This window comes from Ranitomeya imitator, chromosome 3 (genome assembly GCF_032444005.1).
Source record: "Ranitomeya imitator isolate aRanImi1 chromosome 3, aRanImi1.pri, whole genome shotgun sequence".
NCBI lineage: Eukaryota > Metazoa > Chordata > Amphibia > Anura > Dendrobatidae > Ranitomeya > Ranitomeya imitator.
In genome coordinates this window covers 801,257,773-801,285,257 of record NC_091284.1, presented here as the reverse complement: position 1 = coordinate 801,285,257, position 27,485 = coordinate 801,257,773, and the positions used below count along the sequence as shown (strand labels likewise).

The 27,485-nt window shown below is 54.8% G+C and overlaps 1 protein-coding gene across 1 annotated transcript in view; it reads left to right on the top strand.

Moving 5' to 3' along the window:
• Window positions 1-21,712: 21,712 nt before the first annotated feature.
• LOC138671242 (melatonin receptor type 1B) overlaps window positions 21,713-27,485 on the top strand; it is a 222,473-nt gene continuing 216,700 nt past the window's right edge. Inside the window, exon 1 of the mRNA XM_069759234.1 lies at window positions 21,713-21,902. Coding sequence (XP_069615335.1) covers window positions 21,713-21,902 — 190 coding nt within the window. The remainder of the gene's footprint in view (window positions 21,903-27,485) is intronic.

The following is a 27,485-nucleotide window of genomic DNA, read 5'->3' as shown; positions in this document are numbered from 1 at the left end:
CCTACTCTCTGCTGCTCCTGACATCCTCCTCACTGCTGCTCCTGACATCCTCCTCTCTGCTGCTCCTGACAGCCTCCTATCTGCTGCTCCTGACAGCCTCCTCTCTGCTGCTCCTGACATCCTCCTCACTGCTGCTCCTGACATCCTCCTCTCTGCTGTTCCTTACAGCCTCCTCTCTACTGCTTCTGACAGCCTCCTCTCTGTTGCTCCTGACATCCTCCCCTCTCCTGCTCCTGACAGCCTCCTCTCTCCTGCTCCTGACATCCTCCTCTCTGCTGCTCCAGACAGCCTCCTCTCTGCTGTTCCTTACAGCCTCCTCTCTGCTGCTCCTGACATCCTCCCCTCCCCTGCTCCTGACAGCCTCCTCTTTGCTGCTCCTGAAAGCCTCCTCTCTGCTGCTCCTGACAGCCTCCTCTCTGCTGCTCCTTACAGCCTCCTCACTGCTGCTCCTGACAGCCTCCTCTCTCCTCCTCCTGACATCCTCCTCTCTGCTGCTCCTAACATCCTCCTCACTGCTGCTCCTGACAGCCTCCTCTCTGCTGCTCCTGACATCCTCCTCTCTGCTGCTCCTGACATCATCCTCACTGCTGCTCCTGACATCCTCCTCTCTGCTGCTCCTGACAGCCTCCTATCTGCTGCTCCTGACAGCCTCCTCTCTGCTGCTCCTGACATCCTACTCTCTGCTGCTCCTGACATCCTCCTCACTGCTGCTCCTGACATCCTCCTCTCTGCTGCTCCTGACAACCTCCTATCTGCTGCTCCTGACAGCCTCCTCTCTGCTGCTCCTGACATCCTCCTCACTGCTGCTCCTGACATCCTCCTCTCTGCTGTTCCTTACAGCCTCCTCTCTACTGCTTCTGACAGCCTCCTCTCTGTTGCTCCTGACATCCTCCCCTCTCCTGCTCCTGACAGCCTCCTCTCTCCTGCTCCTGATATCCTCCTCTCTGCTGCTCCTGACAGCCTCCTCTCTGCTGTTCCTTACAGCCTCCTCTCTGCTGCTCCTGACATCCTCCCCTCCCCTGCTCCTGACAGCCTCCTCTCTGCTGCTCCTGAAAGCCTCCTCTCTGCTGCTCCTTACAGCCTCCTCTCTGCTGCTCCTTACAGCCTACTCTCTTCTGCTCCTGACAGCCTCCTCTCTCCTGCTCCTGACATCCTCCTCTCTGCTGCTCCTTACAGCCTCCTCTCTGCTGTTCCTTACAGCCTCCTCTCTGCTGCTCCTGACAGCCTCCTCTCTGCTGCTCCTTACAGCCTCCTCACTGCTGCTCCTGACATCCTCCCCTCTCCTGCTCCTGACAGCCTCCTCTCTCCTGCTCCTGACAGCCTCCTATCTGCTGCTCCTGACATCCTCCTCTCTGCTGCTCCTTACAGCCTCCTCTCTGCTGTTCCTTACAGCCTCCTCTCTTCTGCTCCTGACAGCCTCCTCTCTCCTGCTCCTGACATTCTCCTCTCTGCTGCCCCTGACAGCCTCCTCTCTGCTGCCCCTGACAGCCTCCTCTCTGCTGCTCCTGACAGCCTCCTCTCTGCTTCCCCTGACATCCTCCTCTCTGCTGCTCCTGGCATCCTCCTCTCTGCTGCTCCTTACAGCCTCCTCTCTGCTGCTCCTTACAGCCTCCTCACTGCTGCTCCTGACAGGCTCCTCTCTCCTGCTCCTGACAGCCTCCTATCTGCTGCTCCTGACAGCCTCCTCTCTGCTGCTCCTGACAGCCTCCTCTCTGCTGCTTCTGACAGCCTCCTCTCTGCTGCTCCTGACATCCTCCTCTCTGCTGCCCCTGACAGCCTCCTCTCTGCTGCTCCTGACAGCCTCCTCTCTGCTGCTCCTGACAGCCTCCTCTCTGCTGCTCCTGACATCCTCCTCTCTGCTGCTCCTGACAGCCTCCTCTCTGCTGCTCCTGACATTCTCCTCTCTGCTGCTCCTGACAGCCTCCTCTCTGCTGCTCCTGACAGCCTCCTCTCTGCTGCTCCTGACAGCCTCCTCTCTGCTGCTCCTGACATCCTCCTCTCTGCTGCCCCTGACAGCCTCCTCTCTGCTGCTCCTGACATCCTCCTCTCTGCTGCCCCTTACAGCCTCCTCTCTGCTGCTCCTGACATCCTCCTCTCTGCTGCCCCTGACAGCCTCCTCTCTGCTGCTCCTGACAGCCTCCTCTCTGCTGCTCCTGACAGCCTCCTCTCTGCTGCTCCTGACATCCTCCTCTCTGCTGCCCCTGACAGCCTCCTCTCTGCTGCTCCTGACATCCTCCTCTCTGCTGCCCCTTACAGCCTCCTCTCTGCTGCTCCTGACATCCTCCTCTCTGCTGCCCCTGACAGCCTCCTCTCTGCTGCTCCTGACAGCCTCCTCTCTGCTGCTCCTGACAGCCTCCTCTCTGCTGCTCCTTACAGCCTCCTCACTGCTGCTCCTGACAGCCTCCTCTCTCCTGCTCCTGACATCCTCCTCTCTGCTGCTCCTGACATTCTCCTCACTGCTGCTCCTGACATCCTCCTCTCTGCTGCTCCTGACATCCTCCTCACTGCTGCTCCTGACATCCTCCTCTCTGCTGCTCCTGACAGCCTCCTCTCTGCTGCTCCTGACAGCCTCCTCTCTGCTGCTCCTGACATCCTCCTCACTGCTGCTCCTGACATCCTCCTCTCTGTTGCTCCTGACATCCTCCTCTCTGCTGCTCCTGACATCCTCCTGTCTGCTGCTCCTATCATCCTCCTCTCTCCTGCTCCTGACATCCTCCTCTCTGCTGCTTCTGACATCCTCTTCTCTGCTGCTCCTGACATCCACCTCTCTCCTGCTCCTGATATCCTCCTCACTGCTGCTCCTGACATCCTCCTCTCTGCTGCTCCTGACATCCTCCTCTCTCCTGCTCCTGACAGCCTTCTCTCTGCTGCTCCTGACATCTTCCTCACTGCTGCTCCTGACATCTTCCTCACTGCTGCTCCTGACATCATCCTCTCTGCTGCTCCTGACATCCTCCTCTCTACTGCTCCTGACAGCCTCCTCTCTGCTGCTCCTGACATCCTCCTCTCTCCTGCTCCTGACATCATCCTCTCTCCTGCTCCTGGTATCCTCCTCTCTGCTGCTCCTGACAGCCTCCTCTCTGCTGCTCCTGACATCCTCCTCTCTTCTGCACCTGACAGCTTCCTCACTGCTGCTCCTGACATCCTCCTCTCTGCTGCTCCTGACAGCCTCCTCTCTGCTGCTCCTGACAGCCTCCTCTCTGCTGCTCCTGACAGCCTCCTCTCTGCTCCTCCTGACATTCTCCTCTCTTCTGCACCTGACAGCCTCCTCTCTGCTGCTCCTGACCGCCTCCTCTCTGCTGCTCCTGACATCCTCCTCCCTGCTGCTCCTGACAGCCTCCTCTCTGCTGCTCCTGACATCCTCCTCTCTGCTGCTCCTGACAGTCTCCTCTCTGCTGCTCCTGACAGCCTCCTCTCTGCTGCTCCTTACAGCCTCCTCTCTGCTGCTCCTGACAGCCTCCTCTCTGATGCTCCTAACATCCTCCTCTCTGATGCACCAGACATCCTCCTCTCTGCTGCTCCTGACAGCCTCCTCTCTGCTGCTCCTGACAGCCTCCTCTCTGATGCTCCTGACATCCTCCTCTCTGCTGCTCCTGACATCCTCCTCTCTGCTGCTCCTGACATCCTCCTCTCTGCTGCTCCTGACAGCCTCCTCTCTGCTGCTCCTGACAGCCTCCTCTCTGCTGCCCCTGACATCCTCCTCTCTCCTGCTCCTGACATCCTCCTCTCTGCTGCTCCTGACATCCTCCTCTCTTCTGCTCCTGACAGCCTCCTCTCTGCTGCTCCTGACAGCCTCCTCTCTGTTGCTCCTGACAGCCTCCTCTCTGCTGCTCCTGACAGCCTCCTCTCTGTTGCTTCTGACATCCTCCTCTCTGCTGCTCCTGACAGCCTCCTCTCTGCTGCTCCTGACATCCTCCCCTCTCCTGCTCCTGACAGCCTCCTCTCTGCTGCTCCTGACAGCCTCCTCTCTCCTGCCCCTGACAGCCTCCTCTCTGCTGCTCCTGACAGCCTCCTCTCTGTTGCTCCTGACAGCCTCCTCTCTGCTGCTCCTGACAGCCTCCTCTCTGTTGCTCCTGACAGCCTCCTCTCTGCTGCTCCTGACAGCCCCCTCTCTGCTGCTCCTGACATCCTCCCCTCTCCTGCTCCTGACAGCCTCCTCTCTGCTGCTCCTGACATCCTCCTCTCTGCTGCTCCTGACAGCCTCCTCTCTGCTGCTCCTGACAGCCTCCTCTCTGCTGCTCCTGACAGCCTCCTCTCTGCTGCTCCTGACAGCCTCCTCTCTGCTGCTCCTGACAGCCTCCTCTCTCCTGCTCCTGACATCCTCCTCTCTGCTGCCCCTGACATCCTCCTCTCTCCTGCTCCTGACAGCCTCCTCTCTGTTGCTCCTGACAGCCTCCTCTCTGCTGCCCCTGACAGCCTCCTCTCTGTTGCTTCTGACATCCTCCTCTCTGCTGCTCCTGACAGCCTCCTCTCTGCTGCTCCTGACATCCTCCCCTCTCCTGCTCCTGACAGCCTCCTCTCTGCTGCTCCTGACAGCCTCCTCTCTCCTGCTCCTGACAGCCTCCTCTCTGCTGTTCCTTACAGCCTCCTCTCTTCTGCTCCTGACAGCCTCCTCTCTCCTGCTCCTGACATCCTCCTCTCTGCTGCTCCTTACAGCCTCCTCTCTGCTGTTCCTTGCAGCCTCCTCTCTGCTGCTCCTGGCATCCTCCTCTCTCCTGCTCCTGACATCCTCCTCTCTGCTGCCCCTGACATCCTCCTCTCTCCTGCTCCTGACAGCCTCCTCTCTGTTGCTCCTGACATCCTCCTCTCTGCTGCTCCTGACATCCTCCTCTCTGCTGCTCCTGACAGCCTCCTCTCTGCTGCTCCTTACAGCCTCCTCTCTTCTGCTCCTGACAGCCTCCTCTCTGCTGCTCCTGACAGCCTCCTCTCTGCTGCTCCTGACATCCTCCTCTCTCCTGCTCCTGACATCCTCCTCTCTGCTGCCCCTGACATCCTCCTCTCTCCTGCTCCTGACAGCCTCCTCTCTGTTGCTCCTGACATCCTCCTCTCTGCTGCTCCTGACAGCCTCCTCTCTGCTGCTCCTGACAGCCTCCTCTCTGCTGCTTCTGACATCCTCCTCTCTGCTGCTCCTGACAGCCTCCTCTCTGCTGCTCCTGACATCCTCCCCTCTCCTACTCCTGACAGCCTCCTCTCTGCTGCTCCTGACAGCCTCCTCTCTGCTGCTCCTGACAGCCTCCTCTCTGCTGTTCCTTACAGCCTCCTCTCTTCTGCTCCTGACAGCCTCCTCTCTCCTGCTCCTGACATCCTCCTCTCTGCTGCTCCTTACAGCCTCCTCTCTGCTGTTCCTTGCAGCCTCCTCTCTGCTGCTCCTGACATCCTCCTCTCTCCTGCTCCTGACATCCTCCTCTCTGCTGCCCCTGACATCCTCCTCTCTCCTGCTCCTGACAGCCTCCTCTCTGTTGCTCCTGACATCCTCCTCTCTGCTGCTCCTGACATCCTCCTCTCTGCTGCTCCTGACAGCCTCCTCTCTGCTGCTCCTTACAGCCTCCTCTCTTCTGCTCCTGACAGCCTCCTCTCTGCTGCTCCTGACAGCCTCCTCTCTGCTGCTCCTGACATCCTCCCCTCTCCTGCTCCTGACATCCTCCTCTCTGCTGCCCCTGACATCCTCCTCTCTCCTGCTCCTGACAGCCTCCTCTCTGTTGCTCCTGACATCCTCCTCTCTGCTGCTCCTGACAGCCTCCTCTCTGCTGCTCCTGACATCCTCCCCTCTCCTGCTCCTGACAGCCTCCTCTCTGCTGCTCCTGACAGCCTCCTCTCTGCTGCTCCTTACAGCCTCCTCTCTGCTGTTCCTTACAGCCTCCTATCTTCTGCTCCTGACAGCCTCCTCTCTGCTGCTCCTGACAGCCTCCTCTCTTCTGCTCCTGACAGCCTCCTCTCTGCTGCTCCTGACAGCCTCCTCTCTGCTGCTCCTGACAGCCTCCTCTCTCCTGCTCCTGACATCCTCCTCTCTGCTGCTCCTGACATCCTCCTCTCTCCTGCTCCTGACAGCCTCCTCTCTGTTGCTCCTGACATCCTCCTCTCTGCTGCTCCTGACAGCCTCCTCTCTGCTGCTCCTGACAGCCTCCTCTCTGCTGCTTCTGACATCCTCCTCTCTGCTGCTCCTGACAGCCTCCTCTCTGCTGCTCCTGACATCCTCCCCTCTCCTACTCCTGACAGCCTCCTCTCTGCTGCTCCTGACAGCCTCCTCTCTGCTGCTCCTGACAGCCTCCTCTCTGCTGTTCCTTACAGCCTCCTCTCTTCTGCTCCTGACAGCCTCCTCTCTCCTGCTCCTGACATCCTCCTCTCTGCTGCTCCTTACAGCCTCCTCTCTGCTGTTCCTTGCAGCCTCCTCTCTGCTGCTCCTGACATCCTCCTCTCTCCTGCTCCTGACATCCTCCTCTCTGCTGCCCCTGACATCCTCCTCTCTCCTGCTCCTGACAGCCTCCTCTCTGTTGCTCCTGACATCCTCCTCTCTGCTGCTCCTGACATCCTCCTCTCTGCTGCTCCTGACAGCCTCCTCTCTGCTGCTCCTGACAGCCTCCTCTCTTCTGCTCCTGACAGCCTCCTCTCTGCTGCTCCTGACAGCCTCCTCTCTGCTGCTCCTGACATCCTCCCCTCTCCTGCTCCTGACATCCTCCTCTCTGCTGCCCCTGACATCCTCCTCTCTCCTGCTCCTGACAGCCTCCTCTCTGTTGCTCCTGACATCCTCCTCTCTGCTGCTCCTGACAGCCTGCTCTCTGCTGCTCCTGACAGCCTCCTCACTCCTGCTCCTGACAGCCTCCTCTCTGCTGCTCCTGACAGCCTCCTCTCTGCTGCTCCTTACAGCCTCCTCTCTGCTGTTCCTTACAGCCTCCTATCTTCTGCTCCTGACAGCCTCCTCTCTGCTGCTCCTGACAGCCTCCTCTCTTCTGCTCCTGACAGCCTCCTCTCTGCTGCTCCTGACAGCCTCCTCTCTGCTGCTCCTGACAGCCTCCTCTCTCCTGCTCCTGACATCCTCCTCTCTGCTGCTCCTGACATCCTCCTCTCTCCTGCTCCTGACAGCCTCCTTTCTGCTGCTCCTGACAGCCTCCTCTCTGTTGCTCCTGACAGCCTCCTCTCTGCTGCTCCTGACAGCCTCCTCTCTGTTGCTTCTGACATCCTCCTCTCTGCTGCTCCTGACAGCCTCCTCTCTGCTGCTTCTGACATCCTCCCCTCTCCTGCTCTTGACAGCCTCCTCTCTGCTGCTCCTGACAGCCTCCTCTCTGCTGCTCCTGACAGCCTCCTCTCTGCTGTTCCTTACAGCCTCCTCTCTTCTGCTCCTGACAGCCTCCTCTCTCCTGCTCCTGACATCCTCCTCTCTGCTGCTCCTTACAGCCTACTCTCTGCTGTTCCTTGCAGCCTCCTCTCTGCTGCTCCTGACTGCTCCTGACAGCCTCCTCTCTGCTGCTCCTTACAGCCTCCTCTCTGCTGTTCCTTACAGCCTCCTCTCCTCTGCTCCTGACAGCCTCCTCTCTGTTGCTCCTGACATCCTCCCCTCTCCTACTCCTAACAGCCTCCTCTCTCCTGCTCCTGACATCCTCCTCTCTGCTGCTCCTTACAGCCTCCTCTCTGCTGTTCCTTACAGCCTCCTCTCTGCTGCTCCTGACATCCTCCCCTCTCCTGCTCCTGACAGCCTCCTCTCTGCTGCTCCTGACAGCCTCCTCACTGCTGCTCCTGACATCCTTCTCTCTGCTGCTCCTGACAGCCTCCTATCTGCTGCTCCTGACAGCCTCCTGTCTGCTGCTCCTGACATCCTCCTCTCTGCTGCTCCTGACAGCCTCCTCTCTGCTGCCCCTGACAGCCTCCTCTCTGCTGCTCCTGACAGCCTCCTCTCTGCTGCTCCTGACAGCCTCCTCTCTGCTGCTCCTGACATCCTCCTCTCTGCTGCCCCTGACAGCCTCCTCTCTGCTGCTCCTGACATCCTCCTCTCTGCTGCCCCTTACAGCCTCCTCTCTGCTGCTCCTGACAGCCTCCTCTCTGCTGCTCCTAACAGCCTCCTCTCTGCTGCTCCTGACATCCTCCTCTCTGCTTCCCCTGAGATCCTCCTCTCTGCTGCTCCTGACATCCTCCTCTCTGCTGCTCCTGACAGCCTCCTCTCTGCTGCTCCTTACAGCCTCCTCACTGCTGCTCCTGACAGCCTCCTCTCTCCTCCTCCTGACATCCTCCTCTCTGCTGCTCCTAACATCCTCCTCACTGCTGCTCCTGACAGCCTCCTCTCTGCTGCTCCTGACATCCTCCTCTCTGCTGCTCCTGACATCCTCCTCACTGCTGCTCCTGACATCCTCCTCTCTGCTGCTCCTGACAGCCTCCTATCTGCTGCTCCTGACAGCCTCCTCTCTGCTGCTTCTGACATCCTACTCTCTGCTGCTCCTGACATCCTCCTCACTGCTGCTCCTGACATCCTCCTCTCTGCTGCTCCTGACAGCCTCCTATCTGCTGCTCCTGACAGCCTCCTCTCTGCTGCTCCTGACATCCTCCTCACTGCTGCTCCTGACATCCTCCTCTCTGCTGTTCCTTACAGCCTCCTCTCTACTGCTTCTGACAGCCTCCTCTCTGTTGCTCCTGACATCCTCCCCTCTCCTGCTCCTGACAGCCTCCTCTCTCCTGCTCCTGACATCCTCCTCTCTGCTGCTCCTGACAGCCTCCTCTCTGCTGTTCCTTACAGCCTCCTCTCTGCTGCTCCTGACATCCTCCCCTCCCCTGCTCCTGACAGCCTCCTCTCTGCTGCTCCTGAATGCCTCCTCTCTGCTGCTCCTTACAGCCTCCTCTCTGCTGCTCCTTACAGCCTACTCTCTTCTGCTCCTGACAGCCTCCTCTCTCCTGCTCCTGACATCCTCCTCTCTGCTGCTCCTTACAGCCTCCTCTCTGCTGTTCCTTACAGCCTCCTCTCTGCTGCTCCTGACAGCCTCCTCTCTGCTGTTCCTTACAGCCTCCTCACTGCTGCTCCTGACATCCTCCCCTCTCCTGCTCCTGACAGCCTCCTCTCTCCTGCTCCTGACAGCCTCCTATCTGCTGCTCCTGACATCCTCCTCTCTGCTGCTCCTTACAGCCTCCTCTCTGCAGTTCCTTACAGCCTCCTCTCTTCTGCTCCTGACAGCCTCCTCTCTCCTGCTCCTGACATTTTCCTCTCTGCTGCCCCTGACAGCCTCCTCTCTGCTGCCCCTGACAGCCTCCTCTCTGCTGCTCCTGACAGCCTCCTCTCTGCTTCCCCTGACATCCTCCTCTCTGCTGCTCCTGACATCCTCCTCTCTGCTGCTCCTTACAGCCTCCTCTCTGCTGCTCCTTACAGCCTCCTCACTGCTGCTCCTGACAGCCTCCTCTCTCCTGCTCCTGACAGCCTCCTATCTGATGCTCCTGACAGCCTCCTCTCTGCTGCTCCTGACAGCCTCCTCTCTGCTGCTTCTGACAGCCTCCTCTCTGCTGCTCCTGACATCCTCCTCTCTGCTGCCCCTGACAGCCTCCTCTCTGCTGCTCCTGACAGCCTCCTCTCTGCTGCTCCTGACAGCCTCCTCTCTGCTGCTCCTGACATCCTCCTCTCTGCTGCTCCTGACAGCCTCCTCTCTGCTGCTCCTGACATTCTCCTCTCTGCTGCTCCTGACAGCCTCCTCTCTGCTGCTCCTGACAGCCTCCTCTCTGCTGCTCCTGACAGCCTCCTCTCTGCTGCTCCTGACATCCTCCTCTCTGCTGCCCCTGACAGCCTCCTCTCTGCTGCTCCTGACATCCTCCTCTCTGCTGCCCCTTACAGCCTCCTCTCTGCTGCTCCTGACATCCTCCTCTGCTGCCCCTGACAGCCTCCTCTCTGCTGCTCCTGACAGCCTCCTCTCTGCTGCTCCTGACAGCCTCCTCTCTGCTGCTCCTGACATCCTCCTCTCTGCTGCCCCTGACAGCCTCCTCTCTGCTGCTCCTGACATCCTCCTCTCTGCTGCCCCTTACAGCCTCCTCTCTGCTGCTCCTGACATCCTCCTCTCTGCTGCCCCTGACAGCCTCCTCTCTGCTGCTCCTGACAGCCTCCTCTCTGCTGCTCCTGACAGCCTCCTCTCTGCTGCTCCTTACAGCCTCCTCACTGCTGCTCCTGACAGCCTCCTCTCTCCTGCTCCTGACATCCTCCTCTCTGCTGCTCCTGACATTCTCCTCACTGCTGCTCCTGACATCCTCCTCTCTGCTGCTCCTGACATCCTCCTCACTGCTGCTCCTGACATCCTCCTCTCTGCTGCTCCTGACAGCCTCCTCTCTGCTGCTCCTGACAGCCTCCTCTCTGCTGCTCCTGACATCCTCCTCACTGCTGCTCCTGACATCCTCCTCTCTGTTGCTCCTGACATCCTCCTCTCTGCTGCTCCTGACATCCTCCTGTCTGCTGCTCCTATCATCCTCCTCTCTCCTGCTCCTGACATCCTCCTCTCTGCTGCTTCTGACATCCTCTTCTCTGCTGCTCCTGACATCCACCTCTCTCCTGCTCCTGATATCCTCCTCACTGCTGCTCCTGACATCCTCCTCTCTGCTGCTCCTGACATCCTCCTCTCTCCTGCTCCTGACAGCCTTCTCTCTGCTGCTCCTGACATCTTCCTCACTGCTGCTCCTGACATCTTCCTCACTGCTGCTCCTGACATCATCCTCTCTGCTGCTCCTGACATCCTCCTCTCTACTGCTCCTGACAGCCTCCTCTCTGCTGCTCCTGACATCCTCCTCTCTCCTGCTCCTGACATCATCCTCTCTCCTGCTCCTGGTATCCTCCTCTCTGCTGCTCCTGACAGCCTCCTCTCTGCTGCTCCTGACATCCTCCTCTCTTCTGCACCTGACAGCTTCCTCACTGCTGCTCCTGACATCCTCCTCTCTGCTGCTCCTGACAGCCTCCTCTCTGCTGCTCCTGACAGCCTCCTCTCTGCTTCTCCTGACAGCCTCCTCTCTGCTCCTCCTGACATTCTCCTCTCTTCTGCACCTGAAAGCCTCCTCTCTGCTGCTCCTGACAGCCTCCTCTCTGCTGCTCCTGACATCCTCCTCCCTGCTGCTCCTGACAGCCTCCTCTCTGCTGCTCCTGACATCCTCCTCTCTGCTGCTCCTGACAGTCTCCTCTCTGCTGCTCCTGACAGCCTCCTCTCTGCTGCTCCTTACAGCCTCCTCTCTGCTGCTCCTGACAGCCTCCTCTCTGATGCTCCTAACATCCTCCTCTCTGATGCACCAGACATCCTCCTCTCTGCTGCTCCTGACAGCCTGCTCTCTGCTGCTCCTGACAGCCTCCTCTCTGATGCTCCTGACATCCTCCTCTCTGCTGCTCCTGACATCCTCCTCTCTGCTGCTCCTGACATCCTCCTCTCTGCTGCTCCTGACAGCCTCCTCTCTGCTGCTCCTGACAGCCTCCTCTCTGCTGCCCCTGACATCCTCCTCTCTCCTGCTCCTGACATCCTCCTCTCTGCTGCTCCTGACATCCTCCTCTCTTCTGCTCCTGACAGCCTCCTCTCTGCTGCTCCTGACAGCCTCCTCTCTGTTGCTCCTGACAGCCTCCTCTCTGCTGCTCCTGACAGCCTCCTCTCTGTTGCTTCTGACATCCTCCTCTCTGCTGCTCCTGACAGCCTCCTCTCTGCTGCTCCTGACATCCTCCCCTCTCCTGCTCCTGACAGCCTCCTCTCTGCTGCTCCTGACAGCCTCCTCTCTCCTGCCCCTGACAGCCTCCTCTCTGCTGCTCCTGACAGCCTCCTCTCTGTTGCTCCTGACAGCCTCCTCTCTGCTGCTCCTGACAGCCTCCTCTCTGTTGCTCCTGACAGCCTCCTCTCTGCTGCTCCTGACAGCCCCCTCTCTGCTGCTCCTGACATCCTCCCCTCTCCTGCTCCTGACAGCCTCCTCTCTGCTGCTCCTGACATCCTCCCCTCTCCTGCTCCTGACAGCCTCCTCTCTGCTGCTCCTGACAGCCTCCTCTCTCCTGCTCCTGACAGCCTCCTCTCTGCTGCTCCTGACAGCCTCCTCTCTGTTGCTCCTGACAGCCTCCACTCTGCTGCTCCTGACAGCCTTCTCTCTGTTGCTTTTGACATCCTCCTCTCTGCTGCTCCTGACAGCCTCCTCTCTGCTGCTCCTGACATCCTCCCCTCTCCTGCTCCTGACAGCCTCCTCTCTGCTGCTCCTGACAGCCTCCTCTCTGCTGCTCCTTACAGCCTCCTCTCTGCTGTTCCTTACAGCCTCCTCTCTTCTGCTCCTGACAGCCTCCTCTCTGCTGCTCCTTACAGCCTCCTCTCTTCTGCTCCTGACAGCCTCCTCTCTGCTGCTCCTGACAGCCTCCTCTCTGCTGCTCCTGACAGCCTCCTCTCTCCTGCTCCTGACATCCTCCTCTCTGCTGCTCCTGACATCCTCCTCTCTCCTGCTCCTGACAGCCTCCTCTCTGCTGCTCCTGACAGCCTCCTCTCTGTTGCTCCTGACAGCCTCCTCTCTGCTGCTCCTGACAGCCTCCTCTCTGTTGCTTCTGACATCCTCCTCTCTGCTGCTCCTGACAGCCTACTCTCTGCTGCTCCTGACATCCTCCCCTCTCCTGCTCCTGACAGCCTCCTCTCTGTTGCTTCTGACATCCTCCTCTCTGCTGCTCCTGACATCCTCCTCTCTGCTGCTCCTGACAGCCTCCTCTCTGCTGCTCCTGACAGCCTCCTCTCTTCTGCTCCTGACAGCCTCCTCTCTGCTGCTCCTGACAGCCTCCTCTCTGCTGCTCCTGACAGCCTCCTCTCTCCTGCTCCTGACATCCTCCTCTCTGCTGCCCCTGACATCCTCCTCTCTCCTGCTCCGGACAGCCTCCTCTCTGTTGCTCCTGACAGCCTCCTCTCTGCTGCCCCTGACAGCCTCCTCTCTGTTGCTTCTGACATCCTCCTCTCTGCTGCTCCTGACAGCCTCCTCTCTGCTGCTCCTGACATCCTCCCCTCTCCTGCTCCTGACAGCCTCCTCTCTGCTGCTCCTGACAGCCTCCTCTCTCCTGCTCCTGACAGCCTCCTCTCTGCTGCTCCTGACAGCCTCCTCTCTGTTGCTCCTGACAGCCTCCTCTCTGCTGCTCCTGACAGCCTTCTCTCTGTTGCTTTTGACATCCTCCTCTCTGCTGCTCCTGACAGCCTCCTCTCTGCTGCTCCTGACATCCTCCCCTCTCCTGCTCCTGACAGCCTCCTCTCTGCTGCTCCTGACAGCCTCCTCTCTGCTGCTCCTGACATCCTCCTCTATGCTGCTCCTGACAGCCTCCTCTCTCCTGCTCCTGACATCCTCCTCTCTGCTGCCCCTGACAGCCTCCTCTCTGCTGCTCCTGACATCCTCCTCTCTGCTGCCCCTGACAGCCTCCTCTCTGCTGCTCCTGACAGCCTCCTCTCTGCTGCTCCTGACATCCTCCTCTCTGCTGCTCCTGACATCCTCCTCTCTGCTGCTCCTGACATCCTCCTCTCTGCTGCCCCTGACAGCCTCCTCTCTGCTGCTCCTGACATCCTCCTCTCTGCTGCTCCTGACAGCCTCCTCTCTGCTGCTCCTGACAGCCTCCTCTCTGCTGCTCCTGACATCCTCCTCTATGCTGCTCCTGACAGCCTCCTCTCTGCTGCTCCTGACATCCTCCTCTCTTCTGCCCCTGACAGCCTCCTCTCTGCTGCTCCTGACATCCTCCTCTCTGCTGCTCCTGACAGCCTCCTCTCTGTTGCTCCTGACAGCCTCCTCTCTGCTGCTCCTGACAGCCCCCTCTCTGTTGCTCCTGACATCCTCCCCTCTCCTGCTCCTGACAGCCTCCTCTCTGCTGCTCCTGACATCCTCCTCTCTGCTGCTCCTGACAGCCTCCTCTCTGCTGCTCCTGACAGCCTCCTCTCTGCTGCTCCTGACAGCCTCCTCTCTGCTGCTCCTGACAGCCTCCTCTCTCCTGCTCCTGACATCCTCCTCTCTGCTGCCCCTGACATCCTCCTCTCTCCTGCTCCTGACAGCCTCCTCTCTGTTGCTCCTGACAGCCTCCTCTCTGCTGCCCCTGACAGCCTCCTCTCTGTTGCTTCTGACATCCTCCTCTCTGCTGCTCCTGACAGCCTCCTCTCTGCTGCTCCTGACATCCTCCCCTCTCCTGCTCCTGACAGCCTCCTCTCTGCTGCTCCTGACAGCCTCCTCTCTCCTGCTCCTGACAGCCTCCTCTCTGCTGCTCCTGACAGCCTCCTCTCTGTTGCTCCTGACAGCCTCCACTATGCTGCTCCTGACAGCCTTCTCTCTGTTGCTTTTGACATCCTCCTCTCTGCTGCTCCTGACAGCCTCCTCTCTGCTGCTCCTGACATCCTCCCCTCTCCTGCTCCTGACAGCCTCCTCTCTGCTGCTCCTGACAGCCTCCTCTCTGCTGCTCCTTACAGCCTCCTCTCTGCTGTTCCTTACAGCCTCCTCTCTTCTGCTCCTGACAGCCTCCTCTCTGCTGCTCCTTACAGCCTCCTCTCTTCTGCTCCTGACAGCCTCCTCTCTGCTGCTCCTGACAGCCTCCTCTCTGCTGCTCCTGACAGCCTCCTCTCTCCTGCTCCTGACATCCTCCTCTCTGCTGCTCCTGACATCCTCCTCTCTCCTGCTCCTGACAGCCTCCTCTCTGCTGCTCCTGACAGCCTCCTCTCTGTTGCTCCTGACAGCCTCCTCTCTGCTGCTCCTGACAGCCTCCTCTCTGTTGCTTCTGACATCCTCCTCTCTGCTGCTCCTGACAGCCTACTCTCTGCTGCTCCTGACATCCTCCCCTCTCCTGCTCCTGACAGCCTCCTCTCTGTTGCTTCTGACATCCTCCTCTCTGCTGCTCCTGACATCCTCCTCTCTGCTGCTCCTGACAGCCTCCTCTCTGCTGCTCCTGACAGCCTCCTCTCTTCTGCTCCTGACAGCCTCCTCTCTGCTGCTCCTGACAGCCTCCTCTCTGCTGCTCCTGACAGCCTCCTCTCTCCTGCTCCTGACATCCTCCTCTCTGCTGCCCCTGACATCCTCCTCTCTCCTGCTCCGGACAGCCTCCTCTCTGTTGCTCCTGACAGCCTCCTCTCTGCTGCCCCTGACAGCCTCCTCTCTGTTGCTTCTGACATCCTCCTCTCTGCTGCTCCTGACAGCCTCCTCTCTGCTGCTCCTGACATCCTCCCCTCTCCTGCTCCTGACAGCCTCCTCTCTGCTGCTCCTGACAGCCTCCTCTCTCCTGCTCCTGACAGCCTCCTCTCTGCTGCTCCTGACAGCCTCCTCTCTGTTGCTCCTGACAGCCTCCTCTCTGCTGCTCCTGACAGCCTTCTCTCTGTTGCTTTTGACATCCTCCTCTCTGCTGCTCCTGACAGCCTCCTCTCTGCTGCTCCTGACATCCTCCCCTCTCCTGCTCCTGACAGCCTCCTCTCTGCTGCTCCTGACAGCCTCCTCTCTGCTGCTCCTGACATCCTCCTCTATGCTGCTCCTGACAGCCTCCTCTCTCCTGCTCCTGACATCCTCCTCTCTGCTGCCCCTGACAGCCTCCTCTCTGCTGCTCCTGACATCCTCCTCTCTGCTGCCCCTGACAGCCTCCTCTCTGCTGCTCCTGACAGCCTCCTCTCTGCTGCTCCTGACATCCTCCTCTCTGCTGCTCCTGACATCCTCCTCTCTGCTGCTCCTGACATCCTCCTCTCTGCTGCCCCTGACAGCCTCCTCTCTGCTGCTCCTGACATCCTCCTCTCTGCTGCTCCTGACAGCCTCCTCTCTGCTGCTCCTGACAGCCTCCTCTCTGCTGCTCCTGACATCCTCCTCTATGCTGCTCCTGACAGCCTCCTCTCTGCTGCTCCTGACATCCTCCTCTCTTCTGCCCCTGACAGCCTCCTCTCTGCTGCTCCTGACATCCTCCTCTCTGCTGCCCCTGACAGCCTCCTCTCTGCTGCTCCTGACAGCCTCCTCTCTGCTGCTCCTGACAGCCTCCTCTCTGCTGCTCCTGACATCCTCCTCTCTGCTTCCCCTGACATCCTCCTCTCTGCTGCTCCTGACATCCTCCTCTCTGCTGCTCCTGACAGCCTCCTCTCTGCTGCTCCTTACAGCCTCCTCACTGCTGCTCCTGACAGCCTCCTCTCTCCTGCTCCTGACATCCTCCTCTCTGCTGCTCCTGACATCCTCCTCACTGCTGCTCCTGACAGCCTCCTCTCTGCTGCTCCTGACAGCCTCCTCTCTGCTGCTCCTGACATCCTCCTCACTGCTGCTCCTGACATCCTCCTCTCTGCTGCTCCTGACAGCCTCCTCTCTGCTGCTCCTGACAGCCTCCTCTCTGCTGCTCCTGACATCCTCCTCTCTGCTGCTCCTGACATCCTCCTCACTGCTGCTCCTGACATCCTCCTCTCTGCTGCTCCTGACAGCCTCCTCTCTGCTGCTCCTCACAGCCTCCTCTCTGCTGCTCCTGACATCCTCCTCACTGCTGCTCCTGACATCCTCCTCTCTGCTGTTCCTTACAGCCTCCTCTCTTCTGCTCCTGACAGCCTCCTCTCTGTTGCTCCTGACATCCTCCCCTCTCCTGCTCCTGACAGCCTCCTCTCTCCTGCTCCTGACATCCTCCTCTCTGCTGCTCCTGACAGCCTCCTCTCTGCTGTTCCTTACAGCCTCCTCTCTGCTGCTCCTGACATCCTCCCCTCTCCTGCTCCTGACAGCCTCCTCTCTGCTGCTCCTGACAGCCTCCTCTCTGCTGCTCCTGACAGCCTCCTCTCTGCTGCTCCTTACAGCCTCCTCTCTTCTGCTCCTGACAGCCTCCTCTCTCCTGCTCCTGACATCCTCCTCTCTGCTGCTCCTTACAGCCTCCTCTCTGCTGTTCCTTACAGCCTCCTCTCTGCTGCTCCTGACAGCCTCCTCTCTGCTGTTCCTTACAGCCTCCTCACTGCTGCTCCTGACATCCTCCCCTCTCCTGCTCCTGACAGCCTCCTCTCTCCTGCTCCTGACAGCCTCCTATCTGCTGCTCCTGACATCCTCCTCTCTGCTGCTCCTTACAGCCTCCTCTCTGCTGTTCCTTACAGCCTCCTCTCTTCTGCTCCTGACAGCCTCCTCTCTCCTGCTCCTGACATTCTCCTCTCTGCTGCCCCTGACAGCCTCCTCTCTGCTGCCCCTGACAGCCTCCTCTCTGCTGCTCATGACAGCCTCCTCTCTGCTTCCCCTGACATCCTCCTCTCTGCTGCTCCTGACATCCTCCTCTCTGCTGCTCCTTACAGCCTCCTCTCTGCTGCTCCTTACAGCCTTCTCACTGCTGCTCCTGACAGCCTCCTCTCTCCTGCTCCTGACAGCCTCCTCTCTGCTGCTCCTGACAGCCTCCTCTCTGCTGCTCCTGACATCCTCCTCACTGCTGCTCCTGACATAATCCTCTCTGCTGCTCCTGACAGACTCCTCTCTGCGGCTCCTGACAGCCTCCTCTCTGCTGCTCCTGACATCCTCCTCTCTGCTGTCCCTGACAGCCTCCTCTCTGCTGTCCCTGACAGCCTCCTCTCTGCTGCTCCTGACAGCCTCCTCTCTGCTGCTCCTGACAGCCTCCTCTCTGCTGCTCCTGACATCCTCCTCACTGCTGCTCCTGACAGCCTCCTCTCTGCTGCTCCTGACAGCCTCCTCACTGCTGCTCCTGACATCCTCCTCTATGCTGCTCCTGACAGCCTCCTCTCTCCTGCTCCTGACATCCTCCTCTCTGCTGCTCCTGATATCCTCCTCTCTTCTGCTCCTGACAGCCTCCTCTCTCCTGCTCCTGACATCCTCCTCTCTGCTGCTCCTGACATCCTCCTCTCTTCTGCTCCTGACAGCCTCCTATCTGCTGCTCCTGACAGCCAACTCTCTGCTGCTCCTGACAGCCTCCTCTCTGCTGCTCCTGACAGCCTCCTCTCTGCTGCTCCTGACAGTCTCCTCTCTGTTGCTCCTGACATCCTCCTCTCTGCTGCTCCTTACAGCCTCCTCTCTGCTGCTCCTGACAGCCTCCTATCTGCTGCTCCTGACAGTCTCCTCTCTGCTGCTCCTGACAGCCTCCTCTCTGCTGTTCCTGACAGCCTCCTCTCTGCTGCTCCTGACAGCCTCCTCTCTGTTGCTCCTGACATCCTCCTCTCTGCTGCTCCTGACAGCCTCCTCTCTGCTGCTCCTGACAACCTCCTCTCTGCTGCTCCTGACAGCCTCCTCTCTGCTGCTCCTGACAGCCTCCTCTCTCCTGCTCCTGACAGCCTCCTCTCTCCTGCTCCTGACATCCTCCTCTATGCTGCTCCTGACAGCCTCCTCTCTGCTGCTCCTGACAGCCTCCTCTCTGCTGCTCCTGACAGCCTCCTCTCTGTTGCTCCTGACAGCCTCCTCTCTGTTGCTCCTGACATCCTCCTCTCTGCTGCTCCTTACAGCCTCCTCTCTGCTGCTCCTGACAGCCTCCTATCTGCTGCTCCTGACATCCTCCTCTCTCCTGCTCCTGACAGTCTCCTCTCTGCTGCTCCTGACAGCCTCCTCTCTCCTGCTCCTGACAGCCTCCTCACTGCTGCTCCTGACATCCTCCTCCCTGCTGCTCCTGACAGCCTCCTCTCTGCTGCTCCTGACAGCCTCCTATCTGCTGCTCCTGACAGCCTCCTCTCTGCTGCTCCTGACAGCCTCCTCTCTGCTGCTCCTGACAGCCTCCTCTCTGCTGCTCCTGACATCCTCCTCTCTGCTGCTCCTGACAGCCTCCTCTCTGCTGCTCCTGACAGCCTCCTCTCTGCTGCTCCTGACATCCTCCTCTCTGCTGCTCCTGACAGCCTCCTCTCTCCTGCTCCTGACAGCCTCCTCACTGCTGCTCCTGACAGCCTCCTCTCTCCTGCTCCTGACAGCCTCCTATCTGCTGCTCCTGACATCCTCCTCTCTCCTGCTCCTGACAGTCTCCTCTCTGCTGCTCCTGACAACCTCCTCTCTCCTGCTCCTGACATCCTCCTCTCTGCTGCTCCTGACATCCTCCTCTCTGCTGCTCCTGACATCCTCCTCTCTGCTGCTCCTGACAGCCTCCTCTCTGCTGCTCCTGACAGCCTCCTCTCTGCTGCTCCTGACAGCCTCCTCTCTGCTGCTCCTGACAGCCTCCTCTCTGTTGCTCCTGACAGCCTCCTCTCTGCTGCTCCTGACAGCCTCCTCTCTGCTGCTCCTGACAGCCTCCTCTCTGCTGCTCCTGACAGCCTCCTCTCTGCTGCTCCTGACAGCCTCCTCTCTGTTGCTCCTGACATCCTCCTCTCTGCTGCTCCTGACAGCCTCCTCTCTCCTGCTCCTGACAGCCTCCTCACTGCTGCTCCTGACAGCCTCCTCTCTGCTGCTCCTGACAGCCTCCTCTCTGCTGCTCCTGACAGCCTCCTCTCTGCTGCTCCTGACAGCCTCCTCTCTGCTGCTCCTGACAGCCTCCTCTCTGCTGCTCCTGACAGCCTCCTCTCTGTTGCTCCTGATATCCTCCTCTCTGCTGCTCCTTACAGCCTCCTCTCTGCTGCTCCTGACAGCCTCCTCTCTGCTGCTCCTGACAGCCTCCTCTCTGTTGCTCCTGACATCCTCCTCTCTGCTGCTCCTGACAACCTCCTCTCTCCTGCTCCTGACATCCTCCTCTCTGCTGCTCCTGACATCCTCCTCTCTGCTGCTCCTGACATCCTCCTCTCTGCTGCTCCTGACAGCCTCCTATCTGCTGCTCCTGACAGCCTCCTCACTGCTGCTCCTGACATCCTCCTCTCTGCTGCCCCTGACATCCTCCTCTCTGCTGCTCCTGACAGCCTCCTCTCTGCTGCTCCTGACATCCTCCTCTCTGCTGCTCCTGACATCCTCCTCTCTGCTGCTCCTGACATCCTCCTCTCTGCTGCTCCTGACAGCCTCCTCTCTGCTGCTCCTGACAGCCTCCTCTCTCCTGCTCCTGACATCCTCCTCTCTGCTGCTCCTGACAGTCTCCTCTCTCCTGCTCCTGACAACCTCCTCTCTCCTGCTCCTGACAGCCTCCTCTCTGCTGCTCCTGACATCCTCCTCTCTGCTGCTCCTGACATCCTCCTCTCTGCTGCTCCTGACATCCTCCTCTCTGCTGCTCCTGACATCCTCCTCTATGCTGCTCCTGACATCCTCCTCTCTCCTGCTCCTGACATCCTCCTGTCTTCTGCTCCTGACATCCTCCTCTCTCCTGCTCCTGACAGCCTCCTCTCTCCTGCTCCTGACAGCCTCCTATCTGCTGCTCCTGACATCCTCCTCTCTGCTGCTCCTGACAGCCTCCTCTCTGCTGCTCCTGACATCCTCCTCTCTCCTGCTCCTGACATCCTCCTCTCTGCTGCTCCTGACATCCTCCTCTATGCTGCTCCTGACATCCTCCTCTCTCCTGCTCCTGACATCCTCCTGTCTTCTGCTCCTGACATCCTCCTCTCTCCTGCTCCTGACAGCCTCCTCTCTCCTGCTCCTGACAGCCTCCTATCTGCTGCTCCTGACATCCTCCTCTCTGCTGCTCCTGACATCCTCCTCTCTGCTGCTCCTGACAGTCTCCTCTCTCCTGCTCCTGACATCCTCCTCTCTGCTGCTCCTGACATCCTCCTCTCTCCTACTCCTGACAGCCTCCTCTCTCCTGCTCCTGACAGCCTCCTCTCTCCTGCTCCTGACATCCTCCTCTCTGCTGCTCCTGACAGCCTCCTCTCTGCTGCTCCTGACATCCTCCTCTCTCCTGCTCCTGACATCCTCCTCTCTGCTGCTCCTGACAGTCTCCTCTCTCCTGCTCCTGACATCCTCCTCTCTGCTGCTCCTGACATCCTCCTCTCTGCTGCTCCTGACAGCCTCCTCTCTACTGCTCCTGACATCCTCCTCTCTCCTGCTCCTGACATCCTCCTCTCTGCTGCTCCTGACAGTCTCCTCTCTCCTGCTCCTGACATCCTCCTCTCTGCTGCTCCTGACAGTCTCCTCTCTCCTGCTCCTGACATCCTCCTCTCTGCTGCTCCTGACAGTCTCCTCTCTCCTGCTCCTGACATCCTCCTCTCTGCTGCTCCTGACAGTCTCCTCTCTCCTGCTCCTGACATCCTCCTCTCTGCTGCTCCTGACAGCCTCCTCTCTACTGCTCCTGACATCCTCCTCTCTCCTGCTCCTGACATCCTCCTCTCTGCTGCTCCTGACAGTCTCCTCTCTCCTGCTCCTGACATCCTCCTCTCTGCTGCTCCTGACAGTCTCCTCTCTCCTGCTCCTGACAGCCTCCTCTCTGCTGCTCCTGACATCCTCCTCTCTGCTGCTCCTGACAGCCTCCTCTCTGCTGCTCCTGACAGCCTCCTCTCTGCTGCTCCTGACAGCCTCCTCTCTCCTGCTCCTGACATCCTCCTCTCTGCTGCTCCTGACAGTCTCCTCTCTCCTGCTCCTGACATCCTCCTCTCTGCTGCTCCTGACATCCTCCTCTCTGCTGCTCCTGACATACTGCTGTGACTGTGGCACAGATCGTGCTGCCTCCTCTCCTCTCCCTCCTCCTCCTGGCATTGCTGTGTCCTCCTCCTCCTCAGTCTCCGCTGACTTTTGATGATTTTACACTTTTCCCTCCTTTTCTTCCCGGTTCATTATTAGCCCCTGAACACCAAACTCCTGTAGCCGCCCCCTCCGCTCCTTGTCAGCTGCTCGTTAAACATGCGCCCCTGTCCCCGTCCTGTCACCTTGCGGGCTCCTGCTCCCTGTTCACACCTTGCACAGGTGAGGAGCGCAGGACTGGCGCCGGTGTAGCGGACGGCGCTCGGCATGTGAGATGAGAGAGGCGGCAGCGCTAGCGATGCTCCACAATGCGTCCCTGCCGCGGAACTGCTGCGCTCTGGGGCGAGGAGAGGGGCCGGCGGGGCCCCGGGCTGCCGGGCTGGTGGCGGCGCTGTCCGGGGTGCTGATCCTCACCACCGTGGTGGACGTGCTGGGGAACCTGCTGGTCATCATCTCCGTGCTGAAGAACCGCAAGCTGCGGAACTCAGGTGAGACGCTCCGTGCGCACAGCGCTGTACCGGCATGTGCCTGGGGCTGGTCTGTAATCTGTCCTCTGTATATATTGTACTGGTCTGAAATCTGTCCTCTGTATATATTGTACTGGTCTGTAATCTGTCCTCTGTATATAGCTGTAGACTGGAATATCTATATATAGCACTGGTCTGTAATATCCTCTGTATATAGCTCTGGTATGTAATATCCTCTGTATATAACTCTAGACTGTAACATCTATATATAGCACTGGTCTGTAATATCTGTATAAAGCTCTGGTCTATAATATCCATATATAGCACTGGTCTATAATATCCTCTGTATATAGCACTAGTCTGTAACATCTGTATATAGCACTAGTCTGTAACATCTGTATATAGCACTAGTCTGTAACATCTGTATATAGCACTAGTCTGTAACATCTGTATATAGCACTAGTCTGTAACATCTGTATATAGCACTAGTCTGTAATATCTGTATATAGCACTAGTCTGTAACATCTGTATATAGCACTAGTCTGTAATATCTGTATATAGCACTAGTCTGTAATATATTCTGTATATAGCACTAGTGTGTAATATCATCTGTATATAGCACTAGTCTGTAATACCATCTGTATATAGCACTAGTCTGTAATATCATCTGTATATAGCACTAGTCTGTAATATCATCTGTATATAGCACTAGTGTGTAATATCATCTGTATATAGTACTAGTCTGTAATATCATCTGTATATAGCACTAGTCTGTAATATCATCTGTATATAGCACTAGTGTGTAATATCATCTGTATATAGCACTAGTCTGTAATATCATCTGTATATAGCACTAGTGTGTAATATCATCTGTATATAGTACTAGTCTGTAATATCATCTGTATATAGCACTAGTCTGTAATATAATCTGTATATAGCACTAGTCTGTAATATCATCTGTATATAGCACTAGTCTGTAATATCATCTGTATATAGCACTAGTGTGTAATATCATCTGTATATAGCACTAGTCTGTAATATCATCTGTATATAGCACTAGTGTGTAATATCATCTGTATATAGTACTAGTCTGTAATATCATCTGTATATAGCACTAGTCTGTAATATCATCTGTATATAGCACTAGTCTGTAATATCATCTGTATATAGCACTAGTGTGTAATATCATCTGTATATAGCACTAGTGTGTAATATCATCTGTATATAGTACTAGTCTGTAATATCATCTGTATATAGCACTAGTCTGTAATATCATCTGTATATAGCACTAGTGTGTAATATCATCTGTATATAGTACTAGTCTGTAATATCATCTGTATATAGCACTAGTCTGTAATATCATCTGTATATAGCACTAGTGTGTAATATCATCTGTATATAGCACTAGTGTGTAATATCATCTGTATATAGTACTAGTCTGTAATATCATCTGTATATAGCACTAGTCTGTAATTTCTTCTGTATATAGCACTAGTCTGTAATATCTATATAGCACTAGTCTGTAATATCATCTGTATATAGCACTGGTCTGTAATATCCTCTGTATATAGCACTGGTCTATAATATCCTCTGTATATAGCACTGGGTCTATAATATATGTATATAGCACTAGTCGGTAATATCCTCTGTATGTAGCTCTAGTCTGTAATATCTGTATAAAGCTCTGGTCTATAATATCTGTATATAGCACTGGTCTATAATATCCTCTGTATATAGCACTAATCTGCAACATCTGTATACAGCACTAGTCTGTAACATCTGTATATAGCACTAGTCTGTAATATCTGTATATAGCACTAGTCTGTAATATATTCTGTATATAGCACTAGTGTGTAATATCATCTGTATATAGCACTAGTCTGTAATATCTGTATATAGCACTAGTCTGTAACATCTGTATATAGCACTAGTCTGTAATATCTGTATATAGCACTAGTCTGTAATATATTCTGTATATAGCACTAGTGTGTAATATCATCTGTATATAGCACTAGTGTGTAATATCTATATAGCACTAGTCTGTAATATCATCTGTATATAGCACTAGTCTGTAACATCTGTATATAGCACTAGTCTGTAATATCTGTATATAGCACTAGTCTGTAATATATTCTGTATATAGCACTAGTGTGTAATATCATCTGTATATAGCACTAGTCTGTAACATCTGTATATAGCACTAGTCTGTAACATCTGTATATAGCACTAGTCTGTAATATCTGTATATAGCACTAGTCTGTAATATATTCTGTATATAGCACTAGTGTGTAATATCATCTGTATATAGCACTAGTCTGTAACATCTGTATATAGCACTAGTCTGTAACATCTGTATATAGCACTAGTGTGTAATATCTATATAGCACTAGTCTGTAATATCATCTGTATATAGCACTAGTCTGTAATTTCTTCTGTATCTAGCACTAGTCTGTAATATCTATATAGCACTAGTCTGTAATATCATCTGTATATAGCACTGGTCTGTAATATCCTCTGTATATAGCACTAGTCTGTAATATCATCTGCATATAGCACTAGTCTGTAATATCATCTGTATATAGCACTAGTCTGTAATATCATCTGTATATAGCACTAGTCTGTAACATCTGTATATAGCACTAGTCTGTAATATCTGTATATAGCACTAGTCTGTAATATCTGTATATAGCACTAGTCTGTAATATCTGTATATAGCACTAGTCTGTAATATCATCTGTATATAGCACTAGTCTGTAATATCATCTGTATATAGCACTAGTCTGTAATATCTGTATATAGCACTAATCTGTAATATCCTCTGTATATAGCACTAGTCTGTAATATCTGTATATAGCACTAATCTCTAATATCCTCTGTATATAGCACTAGTCTGTAATATCTGTATATAGCACTAATCTCTAATATCCTCTGTATATAGCACTAGTCTGTAATATCTGTATATAGCACTAATCTGTAATATCCTCTGTATATAGCACTAATCTGTAATATCATCTGTATATAGCACTAGTCTGTAATATCATCTGTATATAGCACTAGTCTGTAATATCTGTATATAGCACTAATCTGTAATATCCTCTGTATATAGCACTAATCTGTAATATCCTCTGTATATAGCACTAGTCTGTAATATCCTCTGTATATAGCACTAGTCTGTAATATCTGTATATAGCACTAATCTGTAATATCATCTGTATATAGCACTAGTCTGTAATATCATCTGTATATAGCACTAGTCTGTAATATCTGTATATAGCACTAATCTGTAATATCCTCTGTATATAGCACTAGTCTGTAATATCTGTATATAGCACTAATCTGTAATATCCTCTGTATATAGCACTAGTCTGTAATATCTGTATATAGCACTAATCTGTAATATCCTCTGTATATAGCACTAATCTGTAATATCCTCTGTATATAGCACTAGTCTGTAATATCATCTGTATATAGCACTAGTCTGTAATATCATCTGTATATAGCACTAGTCTGTAATATCTGTATATAGCACTAATCTGTAATATCCTCTGTATATAGCACTAATCTGTAATATCCTCTGTATATAGCACTAGTCTGTAATATTTTAATATAGCCCTAGTCTGTAATATCATCTGTATATAGCACTAGTCTGTAATATTATCTGTATATAGCACTAGTGTGTAATATGATTAGTATACAGCACTGGTCTGTAATATCTGTATATAGTAATAACCACACAGGTAGTAGTAATGTATTAGTATCAAGGAAATAGTACAGTGGAAGTGGAACAACAATAACAGTATCAGTTACAGTATGTTAGTAGTACCAGTTCCAGCAGTAGTAGCAGTTGCAGTAGTAACAATTTAGTTACAGTAGTTGCAGTGATACCAGTTGCAGCAGTAATTCCAGTTGCAGTAGTATTAGTTGCAGTAGTAGTACAAGTTGCATCAGTACTACCATAACAGTTACAGCAGTGGTACCAGTTGCAGCAGTTGTACCAGTTCCAGCAGTAGTTCCTGGAGACGTACCAGTTGTACCAATTGTAGCAGTAGCAGCAGTTGCAGTAGTAGAATCATAGAATCTTAGAGTTGGTAGGGACCTCCAGGGTCATGGCATCCAGCCCCCTGCTCAATGCAGGACTCACTAAACCATCTCAGACAGATGTCTGTCCACCTCTGGTTGAAGACTTCCATTAAAGAAGAACTCACCACCTCTAGTGGGAGTAGTAGCAGTTGTAGCAGTAGTTACAGTTTAATAGTAGTACCAATTGCAGTAATTGTACCAGTTGCAATAATAGCAGTATTAGTTACAGTAGTAGTGGTACAAGTTGCTGCAGTAGTAGTAGCAGGAGTTGCAGCAGTAGTACCAGTTGCAGCACTATTTCCAGTTGCAGTAGCAGTACCAGTTACAGTAGTAATACCAGTTTCAGCAGTAGTACCAGTTGCAGTAGCAGTACCAGTTACAGTAGTAATACCAGTTTCAGCAGTAATACCAGTTGCAGTAACAGTACCAGTTGTAGCAGTAGTACCAGTTGCAGTAATAATACCAGTTGTAGCACTATTACCAGTTACAGTAGTATACCCAGTTTCAGCAGTAATACCAGTTGCTGTAATAGTACCAGTTGCAATAATAGCAGTATTAGTTACAGTAGTAGTGGTACCAGTTGCTGCAGTAGTAGTAGCAGGAGTTGCAGCAGTAGTACCAGTTGCAGTAATAGTACCAGTTGTAGTAGTAGTACCAGTTGCAGCACTATTTCCAGTTGCAGTAGCAGTACCAGTTACAGTAGTAATACCAGTTGCAGTAATAGTACCAGTTGCAGTAGCAGTACCAGTTACAGTAGTAATACCAGTTTCAGCAGTAATACCAGTTGCAGTAATAGTACCAGTTGCAGTAGCAGTACCAGTTACAGTAGTAATACCAGTTTCAGCAGTAATACCAGTTGCAGTAATAGTACCAGTTGCAGTAGCAGTACCAGTTACAGTAGTAATACCAGTTTCAGCAGTAATACCAGTTGCAGTAATAGTACCAGTTGCAGTAGCAGTACCAGTTACAGTAGTAATACCAGTTTCAGCAGTAGTACCAGTTGCAGTAACAGTACCAGTTGTAGCAGTAGTACCAGTTGCAGTAATAATACCAGTTGTAGCACTATTACCAGTTACAGTAGTATACCCAGTTTCAGCAGTAATACCAGTTTCAGCAGTAGTACCAGTTGCTGTAATAGTACCAGTTGCAATAATAGCAGTATTAGTTACAGTAGTAGTGGTACCAGTTGCTGCAGTAGTAGTAGCAGGAGTTGCAGCAGTAGTACCAGTTGCAGTAATAGTACCAGTTGTAGTAGTAGTACCAGTTGCAGCACTATTTCCAGTTGCAGTAGCAGTACCAGTTACAGTAGTAATACCAGTTGCAGTAATAGTACCAGTTGCAGTAGCAGTACCAGTTACAGTAGTAATACCAGTTTCAGCAGTAATACCAGTTGCAGTAATAGTACCAGTTGCAGTAGCAGTACCAGTTACAGTAGTAATACCAGTTTCAGCAGTAATACCAGTTGCAGTAATAGTACCAGTTGCAGTAGCAGTACCAGTTACAGTAGTAATACCAGTTTCAGCA